The sequence below is a fragment of the Rhincodon typus genome, chromosome 15 (genome assembly GCF_021869965.1).
Source record: "Rhincodon typus isolate 14 chromosome 15, sRhiTyp1.1, whole genome shotgun sequence".
NCBI lineage: Eukaryota > Metazoa > Chordata > Chondrichthyes > Orectolobiformes > Rhincodontidae > Rhincodon > Rhincodon typus.
Window position 1 is genome coordinate 24,092,472 of NC_063346.1, and position 15,316 is coordinate 24,107,787.

A 15,316-nucleotide genomic window follows, 5' to 3' on the forward strand; every position below is an offset into this window, starting at 1 on the left:
ACCAGAGTTCCCCTATTCCTTCGACCCAAATCACTCTCCTACAAAATGGTCCACTGTGTTTAAGTCTCCTAATACCCCAAGCACAGCACAAAATTCTGATCCAAAAATCAGTCTGTGCTGATCATCTCCTCCCTTCCTAGTCTTTGGGCCACACTTTTACCTAGACTTTCCCACTCACTCTCTGCCTTTAAATATTTTATATACTTATAGAAGCTTTTGCTATCAATTTCTATATTTTACACTAGTTTTCCTTCATAATTTACCTTTGCTTTTTTTAAATTAAATTTTTAGTAACTTTTACTTGATCTTTAAAAATTCTCCAGAGTTCCGGTCTGCCACTCATCTTTCCAATATGGTAAGCCTTAATTTTTGTCTTCAACTTTCTTGCTTAGCCACGGATGACTTTTTCTGCCTCCTGCAATCTTTCTTCCATGCTGGAAATATTTCAGTAGGGAGCAACTGAGCATCTCCTTAAACACCTCCCATTGCTCATCAACTGTCCTCCCTTTTAGTCTTCCTGTCCAGTCCACGAGGGCCAAGTCTGTCCTTTAACCTACATAATTACCTTTGCGTAACTCCAGAACTCTGGAATGGGACTCTAGTTTTTTTGGGCTCTAACTGAATATGATATTCTAGCATGCTATGATCACTCTTTCCCAGAGACTCCTTTACCATGAGATCATTAATTAATCCTGTAACGAGGTCAGCCAGGTGGACATCTTCTCTCATTGGGGCAGTTAATCTGGTCTAATCAAAGAGCCCTGGCTGACAGATATTAACAGAAGTGTCAGAGGTTTTGTTCACTGGCTCTGAGGAAGCTGGATTATTGTCAAGGACTTTCCACATGTAAATAAAGGGTTATTTGGTGACGGGATACTGGTCTCTGTAGAGTCATTTCAAATCCCACCTCATTACACAATACTGTGTGCAGAATAGCCAGCATCCAGATTGATTCCACAATATACTGTCCAAGAAATAATCTCTAATATATTCAATGAACTCTCCTTCAAGGTTAAACGTGCCAATTTGATTGATCCAGTCAATGTGCCTATTAAAATCACCCATTATTATTGTTGTGCCTTTCTTACAAGCCCCTAATATTTCCAGATTTATACTGTGCCCTACCCCCACTGTTTGCAGTCTTATAGATTACTCACACTAGAGACTTCCTTCCCTTGCTATTTCTTATTTCTACCTAGAGAGTCTATATTTTGATCTCCTGTGCTGATATCATTTCTCACAGTAACGCTGATTTCTTCCTTTATCAACAAAGCTACACTACCTCCTCTTCCTTCCTGCCTATGAATACCCTTGGTATTCAATTCCCAAATCTGGTTTCCCTGTAACACACCTTAATAATAACCACCAAATCATATCCATTTGTCTCTACTTCTACTGCTAACTCCCCAATTTATTACAAATGCTTCGTGCATTCAGATACAAAGCCTTTAAGACTGTTCTATTATTAAATTTCCCTATTCTTGTATAATTCCTTTGTGCAATGACAGTCACATGAGAAAATAAAAGGAAGGGGCAGAATGTAACAATTAGCCTCATCACTAACATTCCTGCCTTTCCTTTAATTTTTATCTTCTAAATTCCCCCATCACACTATTTCATGCCCCATCTACAACCCAGTTATGCGATTTGCCAGGAAATCTGGTCTCAGCATGATTCAGGTGGAGCCTGTCCCATTTGAACAGTTCTGTCCTTCCCCAGAACCAGTATTAATAATGCCCCATGAACTCAAACCCATTTCTCCCACATCTATCTGAAGACCACAAGAGACAGGAGCATAAATTAGGCCTTTCAGCCCAACGAGTCTGCTTCACTATTCAATCATGGCTGATAAGTTTCTCAACCCCATTCTCCCACTTTCTCCACGTAACCCTTGATCCCCCTAAATATACTCAATGACCTGGTCTCCACAGCCTTCTGTGGCACTGAATTCCACAGATTCACCACCCCCTGGCTGAAGAAGTTTCTCTTTATCTCTGTTCTCGCTTGCAGTCAGTTGAGTCAATTTAACCAACTCCACTCCTGTTTTGTACAAAAACAGAGATATCTAAAGAATGGAAGTGTGCTGTAGTGACAAAGTTTTAATAACCAACCAATCCATATACTACTGTTTCAAGTGGACATGCAAATAAAAATTGCTGGAAACAAGAATCACTGGAAAGCACTAACAGCTGTAATTTAATAACTAGTGACACAGAATTTCCTAGGTGGATAATCATACTTGTTAGCGAGTGATTGTCAACGATGTTTACATTTTAATTCAACTGGTCAATGGAGTCCTTTATTCTTGTGAACATTGCACATAATACTTTCTATTATCATTATAAAATTAAAAACAAACAATTCAGCCTAGGTTCTTAGTACTGATGTGCATCCCTTAAAGGATGCAGCTCCCTCTCCACTTCCCCAATAAAATTCAATATAAAGTCACATCAACTCTCCAAATAATTCCATTTAGCTGGTGGGTCAGTCCATCAAGTCTTGCCAATGCAGTAGTGGAAACTTCGAAACGTTATCTCTGATTTGCTTCTTACCAAGTTGTCAGTTTCCAGTGAATTCTTCATAATGAATATATTTGATACTGTACTCATGCAATTAGTATGACAACCTTTCATGTGGTTTAAAAAAAAGGCTGTTCTTTCAGAAGTGGTCCTCCATACAAATACCCACTTCAGGAGTCTTCCCTTCTTAACACCGAGAACATAAACTGAATGTAAGCCATACCACATCTTCCTAGTAGTTAAAAGCCCAGATGCAAGCAGTTGTTCATGAAAACTAAATATTCAAGGGTATGTGACATTTCAGAAGTCAGCCATGGAAGGGTACTGGACTAGATTTAATATGAGGTGAAGCAAGTACAATAGCAAGAAAGAGCTTGGATCAGAAGATGCAGAATCCTTACGGGTGTAGGTAAGCGATAACAAGGGAGACAAAACTGGTGAGTGACCAGTGCCAGACCTGCTGAGCTTTTTCAGCAATTTCTGTTTTTCTTTCAAAACTGGAGAGGAGGATGTGATCAGTCCTTCCTTTTCTCTCATTGGGGAGACTTCACTTCCCTTCTTTAATATCCAACTAAGGTCTAAGGGAATTTGAGGCAGAAGGGCAAACTGAAGCCAGTGCGGAAGGACACTGACATTGAGCAGGACATAGAAACGTGTAAAAGAGACAGCAAGAGAGGCGGCCGAGCATGGAGAGTGAGCACAATGACAGAGCAAGAGAGGGAGAGAGGAGCCAACAGAGGTGGACACCTAGAGATCAGAAATAGTCAATAAAAAGTAAAAATGCAAATTCATTGATTGGTAATAACCAATAGCTATTCTACATTTCTTTTAGATTAAAGGTAAATTAGAAAAGTACTTTACAGATTAAAAACTAAAGACAAACAGGAAATCTAAAAAACTAAATAAATAATTTGGAGGTGCAGAGCCAGGTGATGTGTTGTGCATGATGTGGGAGCTGGTAGACCCCATACTGGTTCAAAATGACCACATCTGCAGCAAGCGTTGGTTGCTTGAGGAACTCTGACTCAGAGTTGATAATCTAGAGTCTGAGTTATAAACACTGCAGCATAATTGGGGAGGGGGAAAGAGTTAACTGCATGCTGTGTTTCAGGATGCAGTCACACCTGTTAGTCAAGTACTTCAAACTTGGCTGGGGATCAAGGACAGGAATGTAAGACTACAAGTCAGACAAATAGAGGGGTGCTGAATTTATCACTGGAGGATCCTCAGCTCTTGACCTTGTCCAACAGGTATAAGGTAATTGCTCCCTGTGTGAATGCAGAAAAGGACTATAAGGAGATGGGCAAACTGACCACCACACCATGGTGCGGGTAGCCATTCAAGCAAGGGCAGCAAGAAGAAGTGGTAGTGGTAGGGAATTCTATAATTAGAGATACAAATAGTATCCTACGCAAGCAGCATCGAGAGTTCCACATGATGCGTTTCTTGCCTGGCGTCAAGATAAGGAACATCTCAACCTGGCTTGAAAGGATGTTGGACTAGAAGGGGAGGATCCAGTTGCTGTGATCCATATTGGCACCAGGAACATAGGCAAGTGGTCCTGCGTGGGGGTAATCAGGAATTAGGAATACAATTAAAATACAAGGCCTCGAGGATTATAACCACTCAATTATTCCCCAAGCCTTGTACCAGCTGGTATAGAGATAAGAAACTTGGGGAAGTGAATGCATGGCTAAAGGAGTGATGCAGAAAACAGACGTTCCATTTTGTGGGGCACTGGCATCAGCATTGGGATAGGAATGTACTATCCCTTTGAGACGGACTCCACCTGAACCGATCTGGGACCAGGATCTGAGTGGAAAGGCAAATTAGGGTGGCCATAATGACTTCAAACTCATTAAAGCAGAGGAAGGCTCAGGAACCTAACTTCAGGGACAGCAGATAAGAGGACAACTATTAAAATGGGGAAGTCAATGCAGAACCAAGGGTGCTGTACTTAAATGCAATCTCTATACAAAACAAGATAAATGAGCATGCACAAACAAAAACAAAGTTGCTGGAAAAGCTCAGCAGGTCTGGCAGCATCTGTGGATGAAAAAACAGAGTTAACGTTTTGGGTCTGAAGACCCTTCCTCAGAGGAAGGGTCTCTCTGAGGGTCTTCCCCTCTGAGGAAGGATCACCGGACCCGAAATGTTAACTCTGTTTTCTCCTCCACAGATGCTGCCAGACCTGCTGAGCTTTTCCAGCAACTTTGTTTTTGTTGTTGTTGTTGTAAATGAGCATGCAGTTCAAATTGAAATTGGCTGCTATAATGTTATGGGCATCACAGATGTGGCTGCAAGGGGATCAGGTCTGGGAACTAAATATCAAAGGATATGCATCTTCACAGAGACTAAGGGTCATAGAGCCATAGAGCACAGAAACAGACCCCTTGGTCCAACCAGTCTATGCCGACCATTATCTCAAACTAAACTGCCTGCGCTTGGCCCATTTCCTTCCAAACCTTTCCTATTCACGTACTTCTCCAAGATGTCTTTTAAATGTTGTAACTGTACCTGCAGCCACCTCTTCCTCTGGAATTTTATTCCACGTATGAACCACTCTCTCCGTGTAAACAAAGTTTCTCTCATATCTTTTTAAAATCAATCATTCTCCTCACTTTAAAAGTATGTCCCCTAGTCTTGAAATCCTCAACCCTAGGCAAAAGACACCTGACATTCACCCTATCTATAACTGCCATGATTTTATAAACCTGTAAGGTCACTCCTCAACCCGATTACATTATGAGCAGAGAAAACATAATCGTACAGGACAGCTGCCCAGCTGTGAGTGGATGTCTCTTCCATGCTTTTGCCAATCTCCACACAGTCTAAAAAGTTGCACTGAGTTTCCTGTGCTTTAATTTGGCAATACCCCTTAGTTCAAACTCAGAAGAGTGTCTAAAGCTACAAAAATGCAAAATGCTATATTTCATCACATGAAATCAATGAATGGTGGAGCAGTCTCAATGATCTGAATGGTCTACACCTGCTCCTATTTCTTATTATTGAAAGGACAGGCAAATAGGCAAAGGGGGCAGGGTTGCCTTGTTAATAAGAAATAAAATTAATATCGATAGCAAGAAGCAATACAAGGTCAGAAGTCATGGAATCTGTGCAGGTAGAATTGAGGAATCAAAGGAAAAAATACCGTAAAGGGAGTTATGTGCAGGCCCCAGCAGAAGTCAGGATGTTGGACAGAAAATAAATCAGGAGATATAAAATGCACGTAAGAATGGCACTATTACAATAATCACGGGGGACTTCAATATGCAGGTAGACTGGGAAAATCCAGTTAGTAGCAGATCCTAAGCAAAGGAATTCATGGAATGTCTTCAAAGTAGTTTTTGGAGCAGTTTGTAGTACAGCCCACAAGGGAACAGTCAATTCTGGATTTGGTGATGTGAAATTAGGTAGACTTAAGGTGAAGGTACCCCTCCATGGGAGTGACCATAATATGACAGAATTCATGCTGCAGTTTGAGAGGGAGAAGCTGGAATCAGCCATAATGTTATTACAACAGAGTAAAGGTAATTACAGAGACATGAGGGAGGAGCTGGCTAGAATTGATGGAAGGAGAGCCTAGCATGGAAGACAGTAGAGCAGCAACGCTAGGAGTTTCTGGGGTAATTCAGGAAGAACAGCAGAAATTCATCAAAAGGAAGAAGAAACTTACAAAGGGAAGACAAGGCAACCATGGCTAACAAGAGAAGTCAGGGACAGCATAAAAGCAAAAGAAAACAAACACAATATGGTGAATGTTAGTGAGAAGCCAGAAACTGGGAGGCCCTTAAAACCCAGCAGAGGACAACTGAAAAAGTAACTGGTGGAGGGGAAATGATGATGAAGTATGAGGGTAAGCTATCTAATAATATAAACTAAGTTTGCAAGAGTTTTTTTTTAGATATACAAGAGGTAATACACAAGAGGTAAGCGAGGGGGAGACTGGACATTGGACTGCTGGAAAATGAGCTTGGAGAAGTAGTAATGGGGAACGAAGAAATGGCGGAGGAACTGAACAGTACATTGCATCAAACTTCAAAGCTGAAGACACCAGTCATATACAAGAACTTCAAGAGAGAGTCTTGAAACTAAAGAACCGATCATTGACTTCAGAAAGTCCTTGATATACATCAATGGAACTGAGGTTGGAAGAGTGAACAGCATCAAGTTCATCGCAGTGATGATAACCAATAACCTGCTCTGGACTTCCCACGTAGTTGCTACAGTCACAAAATCACGACAACACCTCTTCTTCCTCAAGCAGTTCAGAAATTTTGGCATGTCCATAAGGTACCTCACCAACATTTACAGATGCACCATTGAAAGCATATTGTCTGGGGGCATAATGGCCTGGTATGGCATCTGCTCTGCACACGACCATAAGAAACTACAGAAGGTGCTGTGCACAGCCCAGACCATCATGGACGCCAACCTTCCATCTATGGATTCTATTTACACGGCTCACTGCCGCAGAAAGGATGTCAATATCAAAGATTCAGCGCATCCCAGTAATGATCTCCTACAATCTCTTCCAGAAGCCTGAACACATGCACCACCAGGTTCAGGAACATCTTCTTCCCAGCCATTATTAGACTGATGAATAAACTCTCTAGCCTCAAATAATGCTGATCTTGCTAAGGTTGGTCTCACATAGCGCTCACCCAGTGCAATGTAACCTGTATGCCTCTGTCTAAGTCTTTTTGATCTGTACATCCTTGCTTAATATGATCTGCCTGTCTCATAAACAAAGTTTTCCACTGTACTTCGGTACATGTGACAATAAATCAAATCAGTCAAAGTCAGGTAGCAGAGGTGAGTGCAGTGGCCATTACTAAGGAAAGATTAGTGGGGAAGCTGAAGGGTCTGAAGATGGCTAAATCACCTGGACCGATGGACTACACTCCAGGGTCCTGAAGGAGATAGCTGAGGAGCTTGTGGAGGCATTGCTGGTGGTCCTTCGGGGGTCACGGAGGTTCTACAGGACTGGAAAATGGCTAACGTAACACCTCTGTTTAAGAAGTGAGGGAAGCAGAAGATAGGAAATTTTAGGCTGGTTGGCCTGACCTCGATCATTAGTAAAATTTTAAGAGTCCATTACTAAGGATGAAACTGTAGAGTATTTGGAAGTGCATGGGAAAATAGGGCCGAGTCAGCACAGCTTTGACAAGGGAAGGTCATACCTGACAAATCTGTTAGAATTATTTGAGGAGGTAACAACCAAATTAGATAGACAAGAGTCAGTAGAAGTCATTTATTTGAATTTTCAGAAGACCCTTGACAAGCTGCTGCACAGGAGGCTGCTAAATAAGCTAACAGAGCAATGTGTTGGAGCAAGGTACTGGCATTGATACTAGATTGGCTAACTGGCAGAAAGCAGAGACTGGGAATGAAGCAGGCTTCTTCAGGATGGCAGCTGGTGTCTAACATTCGAACCACAACTATTCACATTATACATTAACTATCTGGATGAAGTTTGCAGATGATAAATAAAATGTGAGAAGGCAAGTAGTGAAGGTGACATGAAGAGTCTACGAGGCACAGAGACAGATAAGTGAGTGGTTAAAAACTTGGTAGATTGAATATAATCTGGGGAAATGTGCAGTTACGCACCTCATTGGGAACAGAAGGGCTGAATATTATTTAAACAGGGAAAGACAGCAGAAAGGTGTAGTACGAAGGGGTTCACAGGTCCTCTTGCATAAATCATGAAAAGCTAGCAAACAAGTTCAAAAGGTAGTACTGAAGGCAAATGGAATGATGGTCTTTATTTCAAAGGGAATGGAGTCTAAATACAGGCAATTCTTGTTAAAACTACATGGGACACCAATCAGACCATAATAAAACAAATAATTGCAGATCTTGAAGATCTGAAACAAAAACAGGCAGTGCTGGAGAAACTCAGCACATCTGGCAGTATCTGTGGTCAGTAAAAGAGAGTTAATATTTCCGAGTCTAGTGGCCCTTTATCCAAACTGACAGAGGGTCAAGGTGAAGTTGCCATAGTCCTACCAGATCAGAGGGTTGCTCTTTCATTAGAGAATCAACTAGTGGTGGTTTGACTTAAGGGTAACCACATCTCAGGTGAGTGGAGAGGTTGAGAAAGAGAGACCTTCATGGTAAACTCTGCCAGTGCAGGAATTAAACTCACGCTGATGGCAGAACAGAACTGATGCGCTAAGTGGCTACTTCTATCTTGTATATTTTTCATAACATCCAACAGCTAACTTTGAATCTCTCTTCAAGTAGCAGCAATTAGGAATCAATGGAATAAATGTTATTATATAAAACTGTGATGGTGCTGTGGCTTAAAGAGGATATTTTCTCCTGATTTTATTTAAAAAGAGAGGTTTTAAGACAGAAGTGTCAGCTGTCTAGTTGTAAAGCCAGCAAAGTAAACAGCTTGAGGCGCCTTGGGGATTTTTTTTTTTAAAAAAAGGTTGGAACAATAGAAACAGCCTGAGGCGGAGTGGTCAAACTCCCACAGAACCAGGATCTTTAGTTTTGACTTTCAAAAGCGGACACTGCTGAGGTTGTGAAAAAGTGGCCACATCTCTCTTTGCTACAGCTGAAAACTGGAGTTCTCTTTCTCTCAGAATTGTCTTTTGATGTTATTTCCTCCTGGATTGGAGAACTGAACGTGAGTCATTCTGTTTTCTGAATTTGCCTTTTTCCAGTGGTATGTTTATGGGATGTTACTATATTGGAACAGTTACTCAGTAACAATTAGCGTATCTATTATTCTGTTAAGTTTTCCAGTAGAGTTGTTATTCCAATTCATTCTTTCTTTTGTTGTATTTTAAATATAGTGTTTTGCTTCGCATTGAATAGTTTGACCAATCAAATTGCATCTGGAACACAGCACCTCACATTTACCTTGAAAATAAGAAAAACTTAGGGTCCAAAATACCTTCTTAATATATTTTGAGGGGGTCTGGTCTTGTCCATAACAAAATGGATATATATATTTCCCTAAAAGTTCTACGTTTCATTTGCAGCATCTAGTGGTGGAAACAAAATGAATTGTCATGACAGCACAGTAAACATGATCTTTGGATCAAAATATTGACAATCAGTTGCCGCAATAAAAGTAACTTTTAAGTTTAACCTTTCCTTTGTCCAAAGTTTGAGAGCCTTCTTTCCGATCATCCTTGTCGAAACGTGCTTTTATGAACTAGGAAATCTCAAATTATGTTTATACGTGCCAAAACAGAAATTGCTGGAAAAGCTCAGCAGGTCTGACAGCATCTGTGAAGAGAAATCAAAGTTAACGTTTCGGGTCTGGTGACCCTTCCTCAGAATAGTTCCTTCTGCCTGAAGGTCACCACACCCAAAACATTAACTTTGATTTCTCTTCACAGATGCTGCCAGACCTGCTCAGCTTTTCCAGCAATTTGTTTTTATTACACCATAGGTATTTGTCTCAAATGTGCAGAAGGAATCATGGGAATTAAAAATTTTGTGTTGTGTTTCTGTCTCTAACAGTAGTCATTCTTTATCAATACATATTAACTTATTTCAAGACACCTTGAAATTTCTTGTACTTCTGTTATGCTACAAAGCATCTTAAAGTATTTCTGTCTATAAGTAAAATGTAACTAATTATGGTATAGACCAGGATGTGGAGTTCACTTGTTGGTAGCAACATGCAAATACAGAAGAGAACATCAGGACAAAAGCAGAATTCTGACCAAAAATGTCATCAGTTAGGTTCATGTTGAACTTCTTAAAAGGCAATTTTAATAAAACAGACACAGGATGTTATTAAAGAGCTGGCTTAAAAATACTGCAATTCCAGACAGGCACTCTATTCACAATTCTCACCGATAATTATCTCACAGGATGTATGGAAATAGTGTTCTTCCTGTCTTATCAAGCTGCAGATATTACACTAAGGCTGACATTACAGAAAGCTTCAACACAGTCAACAAAGCCAAAGCTTGTTGAAGCTAACTTTACCTCAAACTCCAAGCACAATGAAGACATTACAACACCCATGCTTTGGCGAAATTAAGTTTTGCCGAGACTTGTTTTAAGTGACTTGGTTCAAAATTACATTGCACTGTTTGTGCCAATTAGAAACCAATCGGTTTATTGGTTTAGCCAACAATAGGTGAAGCATTTCAAATAAACATGAGAAATGTTTCATTAAATAAAAAGGTATCCCAATTGTAGCACTGAATTGATGAAAATCAGAGCGAGTGTCTTTTGGTCCACTCCCACAAGTATTCCTTGTTCAGGTCTTCCCATACCTTGTAAAATACCCAGTGACTTCCAAAACAGAACATCATTCTACTTGTAAGACAATTGACCAAACCAAGGTTTTGGCTTATCATCCCCTTCTGAAATTTGCTTCCTGGAGTGCCAGACCTGCCTTTGCTTCCCAACCTGCAAAATCTGCTTCTCTCTGGTGCAACCTCCTTCCCCTAGGTTTCTCAACTAATTTGTTTGCTGTTCAAGATTACGTAAAGTCATTCAGTGTAGAAGACATCAGAATAGATATTTGCTCTCTTAATCTCACAATCATTATAGTGCAGAAGGAAGTCATTTAGCCCACTGTATCTGCATCAGCTCTCCAAATGAATATTATGACTCAGTGCCACTGTACTACCTCGTTCTCATAATCCTACAAATCAATTCTTTTCAAATACTCATTAAATAATACCCTCCTGCTTGTATCAATTGAGCCTGCCTCCAACTTCCAGGCAGTGCATTATATACTCTAACTACTCAGTGCGTGAACATTTTTTTTTCCCTCAGTATATTCGTTTCTTTTGCAGATCATTTAAATTTTGTGTCCACTTCATCTCAATCATGTCACTTGTGGGAACAGTTTCTCCCTACCTATTCTGCCCAGATTCATGATTTTGAGGACTTCTATCAAACATCTTAGCTTTCTCTCTGAAGAAAACAATCCAAAGTTATAGAGTCATAGAGCTGTACAACATAGAAACAGACCCTTCAGTCCAACTCATACATGCCGACCACATATCTTAAATTAATCTAGACACATTTGTCAGCATTTGGTCGATATGCCTGTAAACCCTTCCTATTCATATAGCCATCCAGATGCCTTTTAATTGTTGTAATTGTACCAGCCTCCACCACTTCCTCTGGCAGCTCATTCCATACACGCAACACCATCTGCATGAAGAAGTTGTCCCTTAGGTTCGTTTTAAATCTTTCTCCTCTTACCTTAAACCTATGCCCTCTAGTTTTGGACTCCTCCACCCCAGGGAAAAGACCTTGCCTATTTACCCTATCCGTACCCCCCATGATTTTATAAACCTCTATAAAGGTCGCCACTCAGCCTCCGATGCTCCAGTGAAAATAGCTCCAGCCTATTCAGCCTCTCCATGTAATTCAAACCCTCCAATCCTGGCAACATCCCTGTTATTCTTTTCTGAACCCTTTCAAATTCCATAACATCCTTTGTATAGCAGGGAGACCAGAACCGAGTGCAGTATTCCAAAAGTAGCCTAACCAATGTCCTGTACAGCCACAGCATGACCTCTCAACTCCAATACTCAATGTGCTGACCAATAAAGGCAAGTGTACCAAACACCTTCTTCACTATTCAGTCTACCTGCAACTCTACTTTCAAAAGACTACGAACCTGCACTCCAAGGTCTCTTTGTTTAGGATCACTCTGCAGGACCTTACCATTAAGTTTATAAGTCCTACTCTGATTTGCCTTTCCAAAATGCAGATCCCACATTTATCTAAATTAAATTCCCCTGCCACTCCGCAGCCCAACGGTCCATCTGATAAAGGTCCCGTAGTACTTGACGTAACCTTCTTGGCTATCCACGACACCACCAAATTTGGTGTCTTCGGCAAACTGAGCAACCGTACCTCCTACGTTCACATCCAAATCATTTATACAAATGATAAAAAGCAGTGGACCCAGTACCAATCCTTGTAGGACACCACTGGTCACAGGCCTCCAGTCAGAAAAGCAAGCCTCCACTACCACCCTTTATTTAAACTTTCCTCATAACTCAATTGCCTCATCCCTGGATCCATTCTTGTAGACCTCTTCTGCTCTCACTCTAATGCATTCACTGCCTTCCTGAAGTGTGGCATGGAGAACTGTGGACAATACTCTAGTTGAGGTCTAACTACTGTCTTACGGAAGTTCAGTATAACGTTTTTGTTCTTGCACTCTATCTCCTGTTAATAAATAATTTATTAATTTATGAATTGAGATCAAGATTTGGACGATACGCAAGAGATCTATGCTCTTGTACAAGGGGGAAGTGCACTAATTCTTGCACACACATTTGAGTCATAAATTTGAGTGTGCCCTCAAGTCTTCATACACAATGATACAAAAGGAAAAAAACTAGAGAAGGATGTAGTGCGACAGAACAACATGTGGAAGACCAGAAACAAGAAGAGATGTGGGGGAAACAGAGAGAGAAAAGACAGGCCTGAGCAAGTGAAACAGAAAGAGAAAACTAGAGCGAGAGAGGAGAAGAACAACAACAGGGGAGAGACAGAGACAGAGAGAGAGAGAGCGCGGGGAGAGAGCGAGAGAGAGAGAATGGGGAGAAGGGGTGAGCACAAGCCCATGAGAATGAAAGCAAGAAAACAGGAGAGAGAGAGAGAGCGAGAGCGAGAGAGCGAGAGCGAGAGAGCGAGAGAGCGAGAGAGCGAGAGAGCGAGAGCGAGAGAGCGAGAGCGAGAGAGCAAGAGAGCGAGAGAGAGAGGAGGGGAAGAGCAGGACCGAAGGAGAGAGTGAGAAAAGTGGAGGTAGCGAGAGACAGAGAGCGAGAGAGAGCAAGAAACAGAGAGTGAGATGAGAACAGGAGCTAGTGAGAGGGAGAACAGGAAAGAGTGAGTGGCAAACCAAGGGAGATACCAAACAAGATGAAAAAGTGCAGACAGAAAAAATATGCAAACCACGCAAAATGAAAAGGACACAATTTAATTGAGCATAAACATTCAGTGCCAAAACTAGTGGGGGGCATGGGGGGAGGTGAGGGGAGAAGAAATTAGCAGAGTAGACTGGTGGAGCAAAAAGACAGGGCACAAATGCCATATAACAATTGCAAATTATTGCTCACTTTCCAGCCAAATAATATTCTCTTATAAATTGATACTTTATTCTACAATACTGTTGCAAAATATTGGCTTTGAATATTAGTTTATTAAAAGCCATTGTATTGTGGGCAGGCTGAAATGTAAATAAATTATATTCGTTGACAGAATCAATTCAAAATTCAGACTTCCTAAAAGACATTCACATTATCATAGTAAATTAAAAACACAGATAAGATATTAGTTACAGAAGTTTAAATATGATATTTTTCCGAGAATTTAGTATCATTTAAGCATGTTTCATAACAAGTTGGAGTTAAAAGGACAGACAAAACACGCAACACATAATGCTAAGATATGTTAAAAATTTGAACAATATTCATAAAAATAAATCAAACACAATTGTATGTCATTTACCACCACTGAATAACTATGGCTATTTCTGGTTAATATTAAAATTAAAGGTTATTTCAAATTAAGCTTAAAAACAACTCTTATCAACAAGATTCTGTAAGTATGTAGTTGGTTGCAAACAGGTTCTATTCTTGAATCTGTATGCAAGTTGATTTGTATGTAAGTCAGAACACAATGCATACAACATACAATAGCCATTCATAAGTATGTATTTCAGATCTTGAAAATTACATCCCCGTATAGGATCGTGTTCCTAAGTACAAATGTTCGTAAGTTGGACATTTGTAAATTGGGGACCGCCTATATATAACTGCACAATTAAGAATGCTTGTGGTTTAGCAGTAAGAGTTCCTACCCCTGGGCCTGGAGGGCCAGGTTCAAGTCCCACCTGGTCCAAAAGATGTGTAATAACATCTCTGAGCAGACTGCTTATGAAGCAACTATAAAAGCCCAATAAATACTCATTGAAACAACTGCCTATTTTAGAGACCAAGATAATTTAGTCCTGCACTGAGCCATGCTTCCAACACACCACATCCACATCCACATCCCCTTTTTCCCAATAAATCATGTTGGTGATTAGAACAATAATTCCTTGTGATCCCTAAGCTTGTATCTTAAACAATATCAGCAATCATGTCACAACTAAAAAAGCAAAGGGAAATTAAATTAGAACTGCATACCAGGAGCAACTGCTGCTGAAGGAGGAGACGTTGCCTCACCACCACTTTTCTGACTCATTGATGCAATACTGATCTCACCAGTGGGAAGCTGCAGCTCTTTTGGCAGCAGATCATACACAGATTCTACAACAGAAAAATAAACTAGTTAGTTGAAAATGTTAACTTAATATTTTTCAACATGTTCACTAGTGAATTTAATAACCACATGGCAGCGATGTACATGATAAGCATGTAATGAGAAATGCAAAACACAGTAGTTATGGATGTATACAATTTTATGACAAGCTACCATTCATTAATGCAGAGTATGATGGACTACTCGTTCTTCTGTGATAATTGTTTTAAGTTAGAGATTTTGCATGTGTTCTAATTTTAACTGCAACATAAACATTTTTAAACTCTATACAATGCATACGTTTTCAATAGCTGTTTATCTCAAGTTCATACTCAATTCCTTCATTTGCAGTCTTATTCCACTTATTAACTATTCAATATTAAAAATATTTCAACAGAAAAATTGGGAATTATAGATTAGTTAGTCTGATATCAGTAGCGGGGAACATGCATGAGTCCATTCCAAAAGATTTAATAGCGGAAAAACAAATAGGATCAAATATAGTTAACATGGATTATGAAAAGGAAATCATGATTACATTA

The 15,316-nt window shown here is 40.2% G+C and overlaps 1 protein-coding gene across 2 annotated transcripts in view; it reads right to left on the reverse strand.

Annotated features, from left to right (window-relative positions):
- Positions 1-14,778, reverse strand: part of LOC109932279 (nuclear factor of activated T-cells 5-like) — a 100,463-nt gene extending 85,685 nt beyond the window's left edge. For both annotated transcript variants that reach the window (XM_048606044.1, XM_048606042.1), the window contains exon 1: positions 14,660-14,778. In XM_048606044.1, the coding sequence (XP_048462001.1) occupies positions 14,660-14,717 (58 nt within the window). In that variant the 5' untranslated portion in view covers positions 14,718-14,778. The remainder of the gene's footprint in view (positions 1-14,659) is intronic.
- Positions 14,779-15,316: the final 538 nt, after the last annotated feature.